This window comes from Bubalus bubalis, chromosome 4, assembly GCF_019923935.1.
Source record: "Bubalus bubalis isolate 160015118507 breed Murrah chromosome 4, NDDB_SH_1, whole genome shotgun sequence".
Classification (NCBI taxonomy): Eukaryota; Metazoa; Chordata; class Mammalia; order Artiodactyla; family Bovidae; genus Bubalus; species Bubalus bubalis.
The window spans coordinates 77,948,925-77,970,263 of record NC_059160.1 but is presented as its reverse complement, the minus strand read 5'-3'; the positions used below and the strand labels follow the sequence as shown (position 1 = coordinate 77,970,263).

General features: G+C 34.2%; 1 protein-coding gene across 5 annotated transcripts in view; it reads left to right on the top strand.

Moving 5' to 3' along the window:
- CPNE8 (copine 8) overlaps positions 1-21,339 on the top strand; it is a 334,767-nt gene that overhangs the window by 132,409 nt on the left and 181,019 nt on the right. For all 5 annotated transcript variants that reach the window (XM_025283977.3, XM_044941627.2, XM_006055240.4 and 2 more), the window contains 3 exons: positions 1,972-2,075; positions 7,364-7,468; positions 8,839-8,880. In XM_025283977.3, the coding sequence (XP_025139762.3) occupies positions 1,972-2,075; positions 7,364-7,468; positions 8,839-8,880 (251 nt within the window). The remainder of the gene's footprint in view (positions 1-1,971; positions 2,076-7,363; positions 7,469-8,838; positions 8,881-21,339) is intronic.

Below are 21,339 nucleotides of genomic sequence, written 5' to 3'. Positions count from 1 at the left end.
CAGTTCAAGAGATATAAGAGACATGGGTTGGATCCCTTGGTTGGGGAGATCACCTGGAGAAGGAAATGTCAACCCACTCCAATATTCTTGCTTGGAGAATCCCATGGACAGAGGAGCCTGGTGGGCTACGGTCCATGGGGTTGCAAAGAGTTGGACGTGGCTGAAGTGACTTAACATGCATGCACACGTTAACAGTGATCATATGAAAATTCATTTTACTCTTTGAAGTGTAATTCACCATCCATTTGAAATATACACAGTTCAGAATTCTACTGTGTATTTTAAGTGCATCATAATATTTTTTTTGGTAATTTATGTTTTGTTTTAGGTGCTTTGGAAGAATGTCTTAGAGGAGTCATTTATTTCTGTGGCAAGACTAATGTCTTTGTCCCATGTTCTTGGAAAACCACTCTCTCCTAAGGGCGTTTTAATATATGTGAAGATGAGAGGGAAAGAAAAGAAACAGAAAAGTAAAACCAGTCCTTCCTTTTCAATTTGCCTTGATTTTATTGTTTTATTTTCAGGGTGACTCTGTCACTACTTCCTTAAAAGAAATTTTTGATTTTTTAACCTCAAATTGATCATGGTTGCAAAGTTTGAGTTGATGGTGATATCCATATTTTTATTTTCTCTGTTCTTTCAGTTTTCTTTAAAATATTTATTGTTACTATGCCAGCTTAGGCATGTATTTCCTGCTCTATTATGGGTGTTCAACTCTTAAAGTGGAACTTCTATATGACTTCTATATGTTAAATAACAAAGTAAAATAATACCCCCCAATGCTTTTGAAATCCAGAAACCTGGAGTTATAAACTTCTCTGAAACCATCTCTTCATTCCCAGACTCTAGCCTAAGCATTCCTTGAGAAATGTTTGCTGAGTTAGTATATGAATGGATTAATCAATGAAAAAGACAGATAGCATCACCTCTTGAATGGAGTTCTGGAATTGCTAAAAGAAAATAAGGAGAATTAGGTGGATGCTTAGTAAGTTTTATTAACACTGCAAAATGAAGCAGTGAATGAGAGAGTGCCTTTTTAATATTTATCAACATTTTCACCAAGCAGTATTTAAAAATGTGACCTCTTGATTTAATATGAATTACTTTGACTCTTTCATCTTCAAAAATTAACATCTGCTTTCAGTTAAAGAAAAACAAATCCAGAATACTGATTTTAATTTTTAAATTACTATATAATTTATACCTTTTAAATATGTTTATCATCATTGAATAATGTTTAACTTCCTTGATTTATGATACCTCACCTTGTTTAAGTTAGTTATGAGGATTATAAGTGCTTGAGTATATAAACGGATAAAAATATTTGGTTTTATATAATAATTAGCATAGAAATAAGTGATTTAAATTGGGGGTGAAATGAAAGTGCTTAACTAAAAGCCCAATATAATACAAATTATTTTTAAATGTACCTATGGAGAAATTGTGGTGCACTTTTGCTTAATTAAGAAGGAACCTTATCCCCCATTTAGATAGCAAACTATGTTGTCAGTCTGGATCTGTCTTATGCTTCATCTAATCATCTGATACATCTCAATATCTAATACATGGTAGATAATAGTAGATGCTTAACAAATATTTCCTGAGGAAATTAAAAAAAACAAAAACAAAAACACTTCTAAAAATGTGTACCTGAATAACTGAAGATGTGACTAGAGATCTTATAATATTGGCTACACAGAGTTATCTAGCTTACTAGCAATTTTCCAGGGCAGGAAAGGTTAAAGGGTTTTAATAAATAATAATTCTGTGACTAGAACAAGAACTTCCAAGAGTCAATTTTTTAGTCTTATAGTCCCTTAAAACATAATTTGATGTTTTCTGGAATTTTCCCACATTTGGCCATTTGTATGAAAATGGAAAATTTGTTTGCTTGTCAGGTCTTGCTGTGATCTGCAGTTTCTAGTTACTTATAACCCAGGTTTTGAGCTTTTATATTAATTTTGTTTGTAGGATGCTGTTCTAATGCAATTTTGTGCAAATAAATTGGACAAGAAGGACTTCTTTGGAAAATCAGATCCTTTTCTTGTATTTTATCGAAGTAATGAAGATGGCAGGTAGATTTATCTTTTATGCATTTTAAGTCTATGATAAGTATGCTATTTAAATTATCATTTTTTCTAGAGAAGCTTATTAAATTGATAAACAGTACAATATTTTGGTATTCACAAGATTTATAGGATTTTTTTCGTTTCAATAACAATGTATAACTTTATAAGCATTTTATATGTTTTGTTTGATATTTATAATGAATGGTTTTCAGCTTCATAGAAATATTTCCTCTTCTATTGCATTAATAGTATGGAAGCTTTATTTTTTTGTAGAAATCTGAAATGCTGAAACTAATGTATTTTGTTAATAGAACTGAACTCAAGCAGGTTTATTGGAGAGGAACATGGATTTTTATTGGTTGCTTTTTATACTACATGGTTTTTTCAATAATATATGGCATTCAAGAAAATTTTTCATTTTATTCAAGTAATTTGAATATTTTACCAGTTATGATTAGACTGGTTTCTATGTGATTTGAAAATATATTATAATTTATTTTAATTTTTTATTGCAGTATTGTTGATATGTAATATTATATGTTACAGGTGTGCGAAATAATGATTCACAATTTTTAAAGGTTGCACTTCATTTATAATTATTATAAAATATTGGCTGTATTCCCTGCATTGTACAACATATCCTTGTAGCTTATTTTATATGAAATAGTTTGTACCTGTTAATCCCTTCCAGTATTTCTCCTCCTATGTCCTATCTCCTCACTGATAACCACTAGTTTGTGCTCTGTATCTGTGAGATATTTTGTACCTGTATCTGTGTTTCTTTTTGTTATGTTCACTAGTTTGTTGTATTTTTTAAATTCCCCATATACGTGACATCATATTATAGTATTTGTCTTTTTCTGTCTGACTTACTTCACTTAGCATAATACCCTCCAAGTCTATCTATGTTGTTGCAAATGGCAGTTTTATTTCTTTTTTCATGACTGAGTGGTATTCCGTTGTATAGAGTTTAATTTAATACATATGACTTTACCATGAAATACATTTTTATTAGTTTCTGTGATTCTTACTGTATTTTCAATATTGAGGAGAAAGTTTAATTGTTAAAATTATGAGCTAAAAAAGGTCCTACTGCCTAGGTGTAAACTGTGACCCTGCTACTTAATAGTTATGGGACCATAGGCAAGTTTTAAAACTCATGTGGGGCTCATTTTCCTCATGTGTAAAATGGGTTAATAATCATAGTTACCTCCCAGGGCTATTGAGAGTATTAAATGCATTACTACAGAAAAATCATTTAGAGCTTACTTAACATAAAAATTATGTTAGCTGTTATTATTATTTTATTATCTTATGGTATAATATTTCCTATTTTCCTTAACTATGCATAATAAAGTAGTAGCTAAAAAGAAAATGTCATTGGGAGATTAAAATGAGAGGAATTGGCTGTTTAAAAAAAAAGGTAACCTTCTATACTTATAAATGAAATTATACATGTTAATGTTATGTAATGAGTAAAAATAGTACATAAAAATAGAAATTTGCTATTTAAAGTGAATATACAAAAATATAAAATGATGCTTTACAGAGTGTAGAATTTTTGTTGATGCAATCACTGGGCAACTATTGATTATTTTTGTTATGGTATCATATTGTTAGATTTTGCATGCTTCTTTTGTATTTCAGTGGTAAAAATGTTAGAGTAGCATTTACATCTGAACACTAATTTTACCCATGTGAAAAATATTGGACAGTGAAGAAAATAATCATATTTTTCAGTTTTTTGCAGAGTTAAAAATAAAAAACTAAAAAATCATTCAAAATTTCTTGAATAACAAAGAATAAAGTTCATGTTTACTCCTGTCTGAACAACCTATTTCCTGAATTTTCTCTTTTATTCTTACTTCTTTAATTACAAAGATTAGTTGCACAAATTATAGAGTTTCAGTTGGCCACACATATAATGCCACTGGTAAGAGAATATTACAAAATTTTATTATGCTTGTAAAAATGGTATTAAATTATTTATTAAATAAAATACAAATATTGAGTACAACTAATCTAAAAATCTAAAATCATTTAAAAACAACTCAATGTATTTTAATACAGGTTATTCAATAAAAATATTTTTCTTATAACTCTATTTGTAATAAATATATACACACACTTCTATGTATATAGCTGTACTCCTGAATACTAGCGCTGCAGCAGACTCCTGTCAGAGTTTTCACTAGTGACACTAGTGCTGGAATTATTAGTGAGTTTTTGTTGTCTATATAGCATATAAGTTCAGTTCAGTTCAGTTCAGTCACTCAGTCGTATCTGACTCTTTGCAACCCCATGTACCATAGCATGCCAGGCCTCCCTGTCCATCACCAACTCCCGGAGTTCACCCAAACTCATGTCCATTGAGTTGGTGATGCCATCCAACCATCTCATCCTCTGTTGTCCCTTTCTCCTCCTGCCCCCAAACCCTCCCAGCAACAGGGTCTTTTCCAATGAGTCAGCTCTTCACATCAGGTGGCCAAAATACTGGAGTTTCAGGTTCAACATCAGTCCTTCCAATGAACACCCAGGACTGATCTCCTTTAGGACGGACTGGTTGGATCTCCTTGAAGTCAAGGAACTCTCAAGAGTCTTCTCCAACACCACAGTTCAAAACATCAATTCTTCAGTCTCAGCTTTCTTTATAGTCCAACTCTCACATCCATACATGACTACTGGAGAAACCATAGCCTTGACTAGACAGACCTTTGTTGACAAAGTAATGTCTCTGATTTTTAATATGCTGTCTAGGTTGGTCATAACTTTCCTTCCAAGGAGTAAGCATCTTTTAATTTCATGGCTGCAATCACCATCTATAATCATTTTGAAGCCCCCAAAAATGAAGTCAGCCACTGTTTCCACTGTTTCCCCATCTATTTGCTATGAAGTGACAGGACCAGATGGCATGACCTTAGTTTTCTGAATGTTGAGCTTTAAGCCAATTTTTTCACTCTCCTCTTTCACTTTCATCAAGAGGCTCTTTAGTTCCTCTTCACTTTCTGCCATAAGTGCTTTACAAGTGAGAATGACAGATGACTACCTAGTTTATAAGTAGCTCACTAAGAATGTGATTCAGTTTATTAAGAGAAGTTTCAAAGTAATTTTGATTAATCTTTTAGAGTTTTCTCTATCATTTATGTTTCTTTTAATGTTTTTTGCCCTGGGTGATTCCTATATTGCTTTGGGTGATTCAACTTTGAGAGCATTTGACCACATTATACAAACACATTCTCTTGAGCTCTGTCAATTTAGTAACATGAGTTTCTTTAGATAGGTAAGGCTACTACCAGGAAGAGTGTAGTGCTAACGCCATAAATCTTAAACTGAATACATGATCCATTCATATTATGTTTCTTTTTGATCTCTTAATGAAGAGAGACCCTTTCTTGACCATGAAGAGGAAAATGGACTCAGTTCCCTTTCAAAATGGAATTATTTTCTTATAGGGTTTAGTTGCAATATGTTCACCATGGTGTAGTTATATAATATTCTCATGTTCATGACTATAAGAGGGATCCCTGCATTTAGAACACTACATGACTTAAGGGTTTAGTGAAAATTGAATTTAGGTATTGTTCTAACCAAGATCATTTAAAACATTTTATAGCTCATGAACTGCTGCATAAATTTGCATTAGGCAAGAATATTACCAGGACCTGATTGATGTCCAGAGATTAAATGGTTTGGTGGAAACAATACTGAAATTTGAATCAGAAAACTAGTTTAAGGTTTCATGGATTCTACCGCTTACTATATATTCTTTAATTGCTATCTTTCTTCCCTCTAGGAATAGCAACAGTTTAGATTAAAAAAAAGAACCACATATTGAATGATCTCTACTATAAATCCATTATGTTAATCTTCAATAAGCCTTTGACCCTCCTCAGAAATCATTCCTTTTTCTTAATCCATCAATGTTCCTCTCTCCCAGACACTTATGCACTTTTCCCCTCTTTCTTATTTACTGTTTATCTTGTTTCCTATTTAATAAAACAATGCAAGCAAATGGAGAAATGCCTTAAGATCCCATCACAATATCTACCCCTGTGTTTGGCCTTCCCAAATGCTCTGCAAAATGACTATCCAAGTGCTTCCAAGACCTACTACTCCATATTGATGCCCTCTATCCCATCCACTTCCATCTACATCAGGACATTACTCTAGCCTTCTTCCCCTTACTCTCATACATCACAAATAGTCTTTTCTCTAATATATTTTTCCTTTAGCATACACCATTGTTGTTCTTAATTTCATCTTGAAAAAAAATTAAAAAGTGACAAAAAACACACCTTTCACTTGACTAATCTTTCCCCTTTAAGTTATCCTCAAGTTCTCTTTTTCCTTATTACAGCTAAACTGCTCAAAAATGCTTACACATTCTGCCTGTTTCTCTTCTCCTTCTTAGACTCATTCTAACCAGATTTTTTGCCCAGCATTCCAACAAAACTTCTCAAAATTACTGATAACCTTCATGTTTAGTGACTGATACTTTTCACTGCAACAATATGTCACTACAATTTTTATAGAGATTATTTACAAAGCAGTTTTAGGATTTATTGAATGTTCAGGTCATTTTTAGTTAAACTCATTGCACAATTGCAATTTAAACATTTTTTTTTATATTTATTCATTTATTTTTGGCTGTGCTGGGTCTTTGTTGCTGCATGTGGGCATTTTCTAGTTGCAGAGACCAGGGGCTATTCTCCAGTTGTGGTGTACAGACTTCTTACTGTGGTGGCTTCTCTTGTGGAGCCTGGGCTCTAGGGCATGCGGTCTTCAGTAGTTGCTGCACATGGGCCCAGTAGTTAATAGTCCACAGGCTCCAGAGTGCAGGCTCAGTAGCTGTGGTGCATGGGCTTAGTTGGCCCATGGCAATGTGGGATCTTCCCAGACCAGGGATAGAACTGGTGTCCCCTTCATTGCAAGGTGGATTCTAAACCACTGGGCCACCAGGAAGGTCCCTCATTGCTTTATGTTATGATGCCGCTGCTGCTGCTAAGTCGCTTCAGTCGTGTCTGACTCTGTGCGACCCCATAGATGGCAGCCCACCAGGCTCTTCTGTCCCTGGGATTCTCCAGCCAAGAATACTGGAGTGGGTTGCCATATGTTATGATGAGCTAATCTTTAAAGTTTTGAAACAGCAAATCTCTTTTTATTGACTGATATAACAGTAACGGAGGGACAGGCAACCTGTATTTTGGCACAAAATATAAAGAAAGAAATGATTACTAAGGCATATATTAGAACTAAATCATGAAAATAACTGGAAAACTTTTTTTTTTTTACAGTTTTACAATCTGTCATAAAACAGAAGTTGTCAAAAACACTCTAAATCCTGTATGGCAAGCATTCAAGATCTCAGTAAGAGCTTTATGTAATGGCGATTATGACAGGTAAAATAAGTATCAACTTGTCTGAGAATTTTACTCACTGTAGATTTTGTATCCAATAGTCTAAGTTGAATTTTTAAAATTAAGATGGCTTCTTTGCCAATGTAAATGTGTATTTACAAAAGCATAGTTAACTTATTAAGAATTTTTTAAGTAGCATTTTTTACCCATAATGGTATGGGCAAGAGGAATAATTTGACTAATTAAAATTTGATTTAACTGAATTTTCAAAAATAAAAATATGCAAAGTGCTAAAAATTTATTGAATATTTGTTTAACATATTCAAAAGTATCCCATAATTTTTATAGCCTCAAGCTTTTCATTTGGTATTATCTTTCTAGAAAGAAATAAATATACAAAAGATGTAAAATTATGATTATGTATGTTATCAACCCTGTTTACTCCTGAGAATCCTATTTGACATCATCATTCTCATGGTCACTGAATTATAAAAATTCTATAGATCTAGAATAGGGAGATTCTGGTGTTTTACAAATAAGTAGGTGATGTGGCCCTGAAGATCTTCCCACAATATACCTGAATATTTATTCATATCAAAGTTTTTTCTTTTTCTTATGAAGATGGATTAAAAGATTACTGTATAAAAAGCCCTTCTCACCCCAAAACATATTTTATCTTACTACTTGTATATTAGAAAAATGAAAATTTATTCTATTAACTAAAATCATAGGAAAAACTCTTTGGTAAACATATTGATAATGGTACTAATATGTCATTAGATGTCCTTAAAATGTATTATGGTGCTTGCCTGTCATTTTATTCATTTAATAATGTCACAACTTTATTTAATTGGACTCATTCTTTCTAAGACCGTGATTTGTATAATACAGTTCTAACTATATTGTATAATATAGTCAGCAGCATCAGCATCACCTGATAAAACTAGTAAAAATTCAAGTTCTTGGGCCCACCCCCAGGACTACGAACCAGAAACACTTGGGCATGAGGTCACATAATTCACATTTTTACAAGCCTTCCATGTGATTCTGATATATGCTGAGTATGAGAAATACAAACTCAATGTCAAAATACAAAGACAGTGGTTTTGAAGACTGGAAAAGAAGCTCTATGCTCCTCATTGAAGAGCTGTGTCAGACTATAAATGCTTTTCCTGTTTAATTTCCTACTCTGTTTAAAGAATTTAAAAATCTATGTGATTTTAAAAACCTATTTTAAAGTAAAAATTGAAGACTAGTATTAAAATTAGAAAATCAACTTTATTTTTTAAAACTTGAAAGTATACAATATTTTATCTAAGAAAGTCTATAACTTATTTTTTAACTTTCAATCATATGTTAATTTGATCTTACTAAGTAATTTTACCCTGTGTGTATGTTTTCACCATGGACAGAACAGTCAAAGTAGAGGTGTATGACTGGAATCGAGATGGAAGGTAAGACATTGTCTTTTGTTTTTGCTTTTAAAAATTAATATGCTTTAAGAAGCTAATATACTGAAATGACCACATTTTCACATTTTAAATTTTGAATTGTGTATTTTTGTCTTGTTTTTCTGTTACTAAAGTGTTCACATGATATTTTAAGAATGAGTGTATTCAATTTGCAAAATAAAATAGAGGTCTTCCTCTATTTTTAATAGTAATAAAAAATATAGTAATTTTAGAAACTGCTAAAATTGCTAGTAACATATTAAAGATTACTAGTAATATAGTGAAGATTTCAACTTGGACTTGATTTCTCATTGTGTACAATTTATAGACATCTAGTTTTATAGCTGTAGAGTTGTGATTCTCAAATTTCTGCATCTCATAATCTCTCTGAAGATTTCTGTAACCTTTCTACCCATGGGAACACATCTGAGCTCCCCTTCCACAAAAATGGAGCACATACCTCACAAACAAACAATAAAACAAAACTCTAGAATTATGTCTGCTAATTGCCAATAAAAATAGGTAAGCAGAGTTCTGAAATTATGTTTTCCCTCTGCATAGTGACGGAGGAGCCTGGTAGGCTGCAGTCCATGGGGTCGTGAAGAGTCAGACACGACTGAGCGACTTCACTTTCACTTTTCACTTTCATGCATTGGAGAAGGAAATGGCAACCCACTCCAGTGTTCTTGCCTGGAGAATCCCAGGGACGGGGGAGCCTAGTGGGCTGCCGTCTATGGGGTCGCACAGAATCAGACACGACTGAGGTGACTTAGCTGCAGCAGCAGCGCAGCATGTATTAATAAGTAAAAGAGAGGAACACACTTTTTTTTCTTTATTTTCTCACTATTTCTAATGTTTAAGACTGATATTGAGGTGTTTTTTTTTAATTAATTTATTTTTAATTGAAGGGTAATTGCTTTACAATATTGTATTGGTTTCTGCCAAATATCAATATGAATCAGCCATAGCTAAACCTATGTCCCCTCTCCTTTGAACCTTCCTCCCGCCTCCCTCTCCATCCGACCTCTCTGTTACAAAGCCCTGGTTTCAGTTCCCTGAGTCATACAGCAAATTCCCATTGACTATCTACTTTACATATAGTAATATATATGTTTCCATGTTACTCTCTCCTTACAACCCATCCTCTCCTTCCACACCCCAGTCCTGTGTCTGTAAGTCTGTTCTCTATCTTTAGGTCTCCATTACTGCTCTGCATATAGGTTCAGCAGTAGTCTTTCTAGATTCCATATTTATGCATTAATATACAATATTTGTTTTGTCTTTCTGACTTATTTCACCATGTGTGATAGGCTCTAGATTCATCCACCTCATTAGAACTGACTCAAATACGTTCCTTTTCAAATGCTGAGTATTAAAGCCCGCGGGCTTCCCAGGTGGTGCTAGTGGTAAAGAACCCACCTGACAATGCAGGAGACATAAGAGATCCAGGTTCGATCCCTGGGTTGGGGAGATCCCCTGGAGAAGTCCATGGCAACCCCCAGTATTCTTGCCTAGAGAATCCTGTGGACAGAGGAGCCTGGCAGGCTACAGTTCATAGGGTCACACAGAGTTGGACATGACTGAAGTGACAGAGCACACTTAAGCCCACTGTTGTGACCTATTGCTCAGAAAAAAAAAAAAAAAAAGGTTCCTTTCAAAATAATACTTCTTATTTACAATGCACCTGGCCACACAAGAGTTCTGATAGAGATGTATGAGTTTGATGTTTTATGTAATGATGATTTTCATGCTTACTAATACACTAATTCTGCAAACCATGGCTCAAGGAGTAAGTTCGACTTTCAGTTGCTGTTACTTAAGAACTAATACATTTCATAAAGTCATAGCTTCCACATTGCATAAAATTAAATGAGATACAATGAACATTGGGTTACATGTGTCTTTTTCAATTTTGGTTTCCTCAGGGTATATGCCTAGTAGTGGTTTGCTGGGTCACATGGTGGTTTTATTCCTAGTTTTTAGAGGAATACTCCATACCTCCATACTGTCTTTCATAGTGGCTGTATCAATTTGCATTCCCACCAACAGTGCAAGAGGGTTTCCTTTTCTCCACATCCTCTCTAGCATTTAGTGTTTGTGAATTTTTTGCTGATGGCCATTCTGACCAGTGTGAGGTGACATCTCATTGTAGTTTGGATTTGCATTTCTCTAATAATGAGCAATATTGAGCATCTTTTCATGTGTTTATTAACCATCTGTGTCTATTCTTCAGAGCAATATCTGTTTAGGTCTTTTTCCCAATTTTGATTAGGTTGTTTGTTTTTCTATTATTGAGTTGTATGAGCTGCTTGTATGTTTGGAAATTAATCCTTTGTCAATTTTTCATTTCCTATTATTTTCTCACACAATGAGAGTTGTCTTTTCATCTTGTTTATCATTTCCTTTGCTTTTAAGTTTAAGTGCAAGTGCATTTAAGTTTAAGTTTAAGTGCAAAAGCTTTTAAGTTTAATTAGGTTCTATTTGTTTATTTTTGTTTTTATTTCCATTACTTTAGGAGGTGGATCATAGAGGATCTTGCTGTGATTTATGTCACAGAATGTTTACCCCATGTTTTCCTCTAAGAGTTTTATAGTTTCTGGTCTTGCATTTAGGCCATTAATCCATTTTGAGTTTATCTTTGTGTATGGTATTAGGAAGTGTTCTAATTTATTCTTTTACACATAGCTGTTTACCCAGCAGCACTTATTGAAGAGACTATCTTTGCCCCATTTTATATTCTTGCCTCCTTTGTCAAAAAAGGTACCCATAGTTGCATGGGGTTTTCTCTGGGTATTCTATCTTGTCCCGTTAGCCACTATTTCTGTTTTTGTGACAGTGCCATACTATCTTAATGAGTGTAGCTTTGTATTATAGTCTGGATTGCTTTGGCTATTCAGGGTCTTTTGTGTTTCCATATGAATTGTGAGGGGTTTTTTTTGTTCTAGTTCTGTGAAAATGCCAATAGTAATTTGAAATCTCTACTGAATCTGGAGATTTCATTTGGTTGTATAGTCATTTTCACAATATTGATTTTTCCAACTAAGGAACATGGACTGTCTCTCCATCTGTTTATGTTGTGTTTGATTTCTTTCATCAGTGTCTTATAATTTTCTGTATACGGTTCTTTTGTTTCCTTAGGTAGGTTTATTCCTAGGTATTTTATTCTTTTTGTTGCAGTGATAAATGGGATTGATTCCTTAATTTTTCTTTCTGATTCTTCCTTGTCCATGTATAAGAATCCAAGTGATTTCTGTGTACTGATTTTGTATCCTGCAACTTTGCTAAATTCACTGATTATCTCTAGTAATTTTCTGACAGTATCTTTAGGGTTTTCTATGTGTAGTATTATGTTGTCTGCAAACAATGAGAGTTTTACTTGTTTTCCAATCTGGATTCCTCTTATTTCTTTTCCTTCTTCAATTGCTGTAGCTAAGACTTCCAAAACTATGTTGAACAACAGTGGTGAAAGTAGGCATCCTTGTTCTTTTCCTGATCTGAGGGGGAATGCTTTTAGTTTTTCACCATTGAGAATAATATTTGCTGTGGGTTTATCATATATGGCCTTTATTATGTTGAAATGATTTCCTTCTACACCCATTTTTTGAAGAGTATTTATCATAAAAGGGTGCTGAATTTTGTTGAAAGCATTTTCTGCATCTGTTGAGTAACATATTGTTTTTATCTTTCAATTTAATATGGTATATCATATTGATTGATCTGTGTATATTGAAGAATCCTTGAATCCCTGGGATAAACCTTACTTGATCATAATGTATGATCTTTTTAATATGTTGTTGGATTCTGTTTGCTAGAATTTTGTTGAGGATTTTTGCATTTATGTTCATCAGTTATATTGGTCTATAATTATCCTTGTTGTGTTTTCCTTGTCTGGATTTGGTATCAGGGTGATTGTGGCCTTGTAGAATGAGATTGGAGTGTTCCTTCCTCTGCAATTTTTTGAAAGCATTTTAGAACCATAGGTATTACCTCTAAGCTATTAAGAAATCTGGCCCTGGTTTTTGTTTTTGGGGAGTGTTTTTATCACAGTTTCATTTTCAGTGCTTGTTAATTGGCTTGTTCATAATTTCTGTTTCTTCCTGGTTCAGTCTTGAAAGGTTGAAATTTTCTAAGAATCTTTCCATTTCTTCCAGGTTATCCATTTTATTGGCACATAGTCTCTTATGATCCTTTGTATTTCTGTGTTGTCTGTTGTAACCTCTCCTTTTTCATTTCTAATTTTGTTGATTTGATTCTTCTCCCTTTTTTTCTTGATGTGTCTGGCTAATGGATTGTCCATTTTTTTATTTTCTCAACAAACCAACTTTTAGTTTTGTTAATCATTACTATTATTTTCTTCATTCCTTTTTCATTTATTTCTGCTCTGATCTGTATGATTCTTTCCTTCTTCTAAATTTGGGACTATTTTATCCTTCTATATTTTATCCTTCTATTTCCAGTCGTTCTAGGTGTAAAGTTAGGTTGTCTGTTTCTCTTTTTATGTCTAGTAGTGTTTATTTATGCATTGCAGTGCTCCAATGTTGGGTGTTAAATATTTACAATTGTTATGTCTTCCTCTTGGATTGATGGCATTAATCATTATGTAGTGTCCTTCTTTACCTCTTGTAATATTCTTTATTTTAAGGTCTAGTTTGTCTGAAATGAGAATTGCTACTCTGAGTTTCTTTTGATTTCCTTTCGCATGGAATATATTTTTCCATCCTCTCAGTTTCAGTCTGTATGTGTCTCCAGGCCTGAAGTGGGTCTCTTGTAAACAGCATATTTATGGGTCTTTTTTTTTTTTTTTAATCCATTCAACCAGTCTGTCTTTTGGTTGGAATGTTTAATCCATTCAAATTTAAAGTAATTATTGATATATAATGTTTCTATTGCCATTTTCTTAATCGTTTGGGATTTATTTTTGTAGGTTTTTATCTTCTCTCATGTTTCCTGTCTGTATAACTCCCTTTAACATTTGTTGTCGGAGAAGGCAATGGCACCCCACTCCAGTACTCTTGCCTGGAAAATCCCATGGACGGAGGAGCCTGGTGGGCTGTAGTCCATGGGGTCGCTAAGAGTCAGACACGACTGAACGACTTCCCTTTCACTTTTCACTTTCATGCGTTGGAGAAGGAAATGGCAACCCACTCCAGTGTTCTTGCCTGGAGAATCCCAGGGACAGGGGAGCCTGGTGGGCTGCCGTCTATGGGGTCGCACAGAGTTGGACATGACTGAAGTGACTTAGCAGCAGCAGCAGCAGCAACATTTGTTGTAAACCTGTTTGATGGTATGAAATTCTCTTAACTTTTGCTTGTCTGCAAAACTTTTGATTTCTCCATCATTTTTGAATGAAATCCTTACCAGGTATAGTACTCTTGGTAGTAGATTTTTCCCTTTCAGTGCTTTAAATATACCCTACTATTCCCTTCTGGTATGAAGAGTTTCTGCTGAAAGATCAGCTGTTCATCATATGAGGTTTCCATTGTATGTTATTTGTTGCTTTTCCCTTGCTGCTTTTAATATTCTTTATTTGTGTTTAATCTTTGTAAGTTTGATTAGTATGTGTCTCAGCATGTTTGTCCTTGGGTGTATCCTGTATGGGACTCTCTATTCTTCTCGGACTTGGTTGAGTCTTTCCTTTCCCATGCTGGAGAAATGTTCAACTCTAATCTCTTAGTAAATATTCTCAGATGCTTTCTTTTTCTCTAATTCTTCTGAGACTCGTAGAATTCAAATGTTGGTGGATTTAGTAATGTCCCAGAGGTCTCTGAGGGTATCCTCAGTTCTTTTCACTCTTTTTCCTTTATTCCACTCTTTGGCACTTATTTCCACCATTCTATCTTCCAGCTCACTTATCCATTCTGCCTCAGATATTCTGCTATTGATCCTTCTAGAATATTTTTAATTTCAATAATTGTGTTGTTCATCTCTGTTTTTTTGTTCTTTATTTTTTTGTAGTTCTTTATTTAGTATGTTAATTGATTCTTGCATTTTCTCTATTCTATTTTTGAGGTTTTGGGATCATCTTTACTATCATTAGGCTGGATTATTTCTCAGGTAGTTTCCCTGTTTCCTGTTTGTTTGTTTAGTCTTGTGTGTTTCTAGCTTGTTCCTTCATTTGTACAATATTTCTCTGCCTTTTCATTTTTTTTAACTTATTCTGTTTGAAATCTTTTTTTCCCAGGCTTCAATGTCAATTCCTTCTTCCTTTTGGTTTCTGCCCTTGGAGGGTAAAGTTGGTCCAATAGTTTGTGTAGGCATCCTATTGGGTGTGACTTGTGCTGCCTTTCTGATGGGAGGAGGTGAAGTTTTTTTATTTTTTTCTCTCTGATATTCAAGTTGTTTGATGTGGTAATCCTCTCTGCTGATGATTGGGTTTGTGTTTTTCTCTTGTTTATTCTTTGAGTGAGGCACCTGCGCTGGGTACTGGTGGCAGCTGGGTGATGTCAGGTCTTATATACAGGCAGAGGCCTTTGTGGGAGTTCTCACTAATTAATACTCCATGAGTTAGAAGTTCTCTGGCAGTATAGGGTCTTGGAGTCAGTTTAGGGTCCCACTCCAAAGGCTCAGGGCCCAATCTTTGGCCAGGGAACTGAGATTACACAAGTGGCTTTTTATGGCATTAAAGGAGATTAAAACAAACAGAAAAATCAAAGACAAAACAAGAAACAAAACACAAACTCCAGACAAATGGTACATACAAAATCAGGCAAATAGTAACTAAAATAATGTAATACACACACACACACACACACACATATATAAAATATAAACAAAACTAAAACAATCCAAAAAAGAAAGTATAAGAAATTGACCCAGCAAGCAAAGCAAACCAAAAATGTTATCAACCAGTTAAAAATGAAACTAATTGGAACAAACTGGAAATCAAAACCTTAGTAAGATAACACCTGGGGAATAAAGCAACAACAACAAAAAAAAACAACCTAACAAACATGGTGAGACAAAGAACAGGAAAAAAGAATAGAAAAGCAAAGTTAAATAGAGGTAGATAAAAACTATTTGCTGCTGCTGCTGCTGCTAAGTAGCTTCAGTCATGTCCGACTCTGTGCAACCCCATAGACGGCAGCCCACCAGGCTCCCCCTTCCCTGGGATTCTCCAGGCAAGAACACTGGAGTGGGTTGCCATTTCCTTCTCCAATGCATGAAAGTAAAAAGTGAAAGGGAAGTCGTTCAGTCGTGTCCAACTCTAGCGACCCCATCGACTGCAGCCTAGCAGGCTCCTCTGTCCATGGGATTTTCTAGGCAAAAGTATTGGAGTGGGGTGCCATTGCCTTCTCCGAAAAGCTATTTACTTAAATATATATAAATATATATATATATATGAGTAACTACTGCAGAAAGAGAAAAATCAGAAAGGCAAACAAAAGAATAAATATAAAATGATAATAATAATAAAAATTTTAAAGTTTTTATTTAAAAAAAAAACACAAAAAACCCAACCACAAAAGCTCAACATAGAGGCAGAAGTACATAAAGTAAATAAGAAGTGTGATTTTTAAAAAATCTCAAAACTTGAATAGATTTAATAGTACTAATGAAATCAACAACTAAAGCAATTGAGGAAAATCAAGAAATCCAGAAGCAACTACAGAGCAGGTCAAAATATAATAATAATAAATGTTTTTCTTGGATATCAGCTGTCTTCATCATTTCCCTCACTGTGAGTCACAGTCTACTTGAGGTATTTTTAAATGATGTTAAGCTAAGGGACACAGAGATGCTCAAATCTCAGCTTGCTATAGATAACTGTTTCTTCTGGTGTTCCTGAAAGAGCTGAATCTACAGATGTTAAGAGAGAGTGACAAATGAGAAAACAAAAAGCACAATTTTACTTGGCCAGTATTCTCCACTCCAGCCTGGAGCTGGTAAACGGAGCTGAAGTGTGAGGTTGAAGCACAAAATCTAAGCAAGGTCATTCTCTCTGTGTTTTACGTAAGCCAACAGCCAGACACTAAAATATGAGAAAATCTACACAGCGGAGCACTACTGTTAATTGAGGAACAAATTTGATTGAGAAAGTGACCTTTCCCAAGAAAGTACCTCCCCTTATTTCTTCTGTTTACATCAATAGAATAATGCATTGAAGCAAGGCTTTCCACCACCAAAAAGGTTGTGACTCACCAAAGTCTCAGATGATAATTAGCATTTTGGGTGATTAAGTATTTCTATATTAAGGTATGTACATTGCTTTTTTAGACATAATGCTACTGCACAACAGTATAGTATGAACATAACTTCTTAAAAAAAGAAATATAGTTGGCAAACAATATTGTTAATTTCAGGTGTACTGCAAAGTGCTTTAACATTTGCATAGATTATGCAATTATCACCAAGATAAGTCTTATAACCATCTATCCTCATAGGAAGTAATTGCAATATTATTAAACATACTGCTTCTGTTGTATAGTACATGCCTATGACTTGCATTTGTGTGGGTGCATGCTCACTGTTGTCTGACACTTTGCAACCCCATGGACTGTAGCCCACCAGGCTCCTCTGTCAATGGAATTTTCCAGGCATACTGGAGTGGGTTACCATTACTTATTTCAGGGGATCATCCCGACCAAGGGACTGAACCCATGTCTCCTGAGTCTTCTGCAATGGCAGGTGTATTTTTCACCACCGAGCTACCTTGGTAACACCGCTGTGACTTAGTTATTCTCAGCTCCCTTCACCTGTTTCACATACACGCTACCAACCTCCCTTCTGACATCCATTGAGTTGTTCTCTGTATCTAGAGCCTGTTTTCATCATTTATTAGTTTTGTTTTGTGTTTTTTTTTCCTTTCACATAATAGATAATTAAGTCCATGAGATATTTTATCTGTTTCACTCTTACTTACTTCACTTGCTACAATATCCTCTAGATTCATCTCTATTGCAAATGGTGAGATTCCAATTTTTCAGCATTTCAGAGATATTCCTGTGTGTGTGTGTGTGCATGTGGGCGTGTGTGTGTGTGTGTGTGAGTGTATAACATCTTCTATCAGGTGAAAGTTCGGTTGCTTCCATATGTTGGCTATATTAAATAATGCTCTAACTAAACCTTTCTATGTATATCCTTTCAAATTAGTATTTTTGTTTTCTTTGAGAAAATACCCAAAAGTGAAACTGCTGGATCATGTGACAGTTCTTTAATTTTTTGAGAACTCATCTTACTTACCATGGTAAGTAAGTAACTCATCTTACTTACTTACCATAGTAGCTTCACCAATTTACAATCTCACCAGCAACACATGAGGGTTTCCTTTGCTCCATGTTCTCACAAAAACTTGATATTTATCGTCATCTTTTTTATGTTAATCACACTAAACTTGTGTAAGGTGATATCTCCTTGAAGTTTTGATTTGGGATTTGTCAGATGATTAATGATGTTGAGCAACTTTTCATGTGCCTGTTGCCAATTTATTGTCATCTTTGGGAAAATGCTATTTAGGCCCTCTCTCACTTTTTATTCTGCTTGTTTTTATTACTGTTGTTTGAGTTCCTTCCGTATTTTTTATATGATCAGATATATTGTTTGCTAATAACTTTTTCCACTTAGTAACCTGTGTCTTTACTTTTGATAGTTTCTTCTGATGTAAAAAAGATTTTTTTTATTTGATACAGTCCAATTCATTCAGTTTTTCTTTTGTTTCCTTTGATTCTAGAGACAGATTCTAAAAAATATTGCCAAGATGAATGTAGGAGAGTATACTGCCTATATTTTCTTTTAGGTGTTTTAGAGTTTCATGTCTTAAATTTGTCTGATTCCATTCTGGGTAAATTTTTCTACATGGTGTACATAAATCATCCAGGTTAATTATTTTGCATATAGCTGTCCAGTTTTCCCAACATCATTCTTTGAATAGTCTGTCTTTTTCCTGTTTTATATCCTCTCTCCTTTTTTGTAGATTATTTAACCAGGTAGTATTTATTTCTGGTTTCTTGATTCTGTTCCACTGATGTATGTTTCTGTTTTTGTGTTAATACCATAATTTTTTCATTTTCACTGTAGCTTTGTGTAGTCTACTGTGAAATCAAGGAGGATAATATGTGACACTTTCTTCTTTTCCTTTGCAAATAGCTGAGAAAAGGAGAGACGTGAAAGGGAAAGATATAACCAACTGAATGTTGGTTTCCAGAGAATAGCAAGGAGAGATATAAAACCCTTCTTAAGGATATGATGCAAAGAAATAGAAAAAAAGAATAGAATGGGAAAGACAAGGGATCTCTTCAAGAAAATTGGAGATACCAAGGAAACATTTCATGCAAAAATGGGCACAATAAAGGACAGAAATGGCAAGGACCTACCAGAAACAGAAGAGATTAAGAGGTGGCAGGAATACACAAAAGAACTATACAAAAAGGTAGCATATTAGCATATTGCTGTTATTCATGCTTATATTCATTTTTAATTTGGCATTGTTTTTTTGATATAGATGTTCTTTTCTTAAATCAGGTGGACATATCATAATCATTGTGTTTTATGATAGAAGATAATTATCAGCAGAGGCTTTTCATTACTTCTCTTCATGCCATCTTTTTATTTTTTAATTGGAGGATGTTTGCTTTGCAATTTTGTATTGGTTTTTGCACACAACAGTGTGAATCAGCAGTAAGCATAGATACATCCCTTCCTCTTGAGCCTATCTACCACCTGCCCCTCCTCTGGTCCCTGTGTGTCATCACATAGCACATGCTAAGCTGCATGTGTTATATAGCAACTTCCCACTAGGTATCTTTTTTACACATGGTGATATATATGTTTCAATGCTACTGTCTCAATTTATCCCACCTTCTTCATCCCCTACTGTGCCCACAACTCCATTCCTTCCTCGCAAATATGTTCACAAGTACCATTCTTCTTGATTCCATATACATTTGTTAATATACAGTACTTATTATTCTCTTTCTGCTTACTTCATTCTGTATAACAGGCTCTAGGTCATTCACCTCAGTTCAACTGACTCAAATTCATTCCTCTTTATGACTGATTATACTTCCATTCTATATATATACCACAATTTCTTTACCCATTTATGTGTCAAAGGACATCTAGGTTGCTTCGGTGTCTTGGCTATTGTGAACAATGCTTCAATGAACATTGGAGTATATGTCTCTTTTTGAATTATGTTTTCTCAGGGTATATGACCAGTAGTGGTATTGTTGGCTCATGTTTTACTCCTGTTTTTGGTGTTTTTTGTTTTTTGTTTTTTTAATTCCATGCTGTTCTCCATAGTGGCTTTATCAATTTACATTCCCATCATTACCATAAAGAGGGTTCCTTTTTTCTACATCCTTGCCAGCATTTATTGTTTGTAGATTTTTTTTGATGATGGCCATACTGACTGGTGTGAGGTGATACTCATTGTACTTTTCATTTGCATTTCTCAAATAATGAGCAGTGTTGATCATCTTTTCATGTACCTCTTGGCTATCCATATGTCTTTTTTTGAAGATGTGTCTGTTTAGGTCTACTGCCCATTTTGGGGGTGGGGGGAAGGGTGTTGTTAGTTTTTCAGATATTGAGCTGCATGAGCTGCTTATATATTTTGGTGATTAATCCTTTATCCATTGCTTCATTCACATTTATATTCTCCTATTCTAAGGATTTCCTTTTCAGGTTGTTTATGGTATCCTTTGCTGTGCAAAAGCTTTTAAGTTAATTATGTTCCATTTGTTTATTTTTCTTTTTATTTCTATTACTGTAGGAGGTCAGTCAAAGAGGACTTTGCTGCTATTTATTTCAAAATGTGTTCTACCTATGTTTTCCTCCAGAATTTCAGTTTCTAACCTTACATTTACATCTTTAATCCATTTTGTTTATTTCTTGTATGGTTTTAGGGAGTGTTCTAATTTTATTTTTTAACACACAACTGTCCAGTTTTCCCACACCAATTATTGAAGAAGCTCTTTTCTCCATTGTATTATTCTTGCCTCTTTTGTCAAAGATAAGGTGCCCATAAGTTCATGAGTTTATCTCTGGACTTTCTCTCTTGTTCTGTTGATCTGTAGTTCAGTTTTTGTACCAGTGCCGAATTTTCCTGATTGCTGTAGCTTTCTAGTATACTTGGGAGTCAGGAAGGATTATTCCTCCAGCTCTGTTTTTCTTTCTCAAGTTTACTTTGGTTATTTGGAATCTTTGTTTTACCATACAAATTGTAAATTTTTTTTTCTTCTAATTCTGTGAAAAATGCCAATTGGTAATTTGATAGATTTTTGTTGTTGTTGAATCTGTAGATTGCTTTGTATAGTATAGTCATTTTCACAATATTGATTCTTCCAATGAAAGAGCATAATATGCCCTCCATCTCTTGGTATCATCTTTAATTTCTTTCATGAGTGTCTTATACTTTTCTGCTTACAGATCTTTTTTCTCCTTAGGTAGTTTTATTCCTAGGTATTGCATTTTTTTTCTCACAGTGACAAATGTGATTGTTTCATTAATTTCTGTTTCTTATAT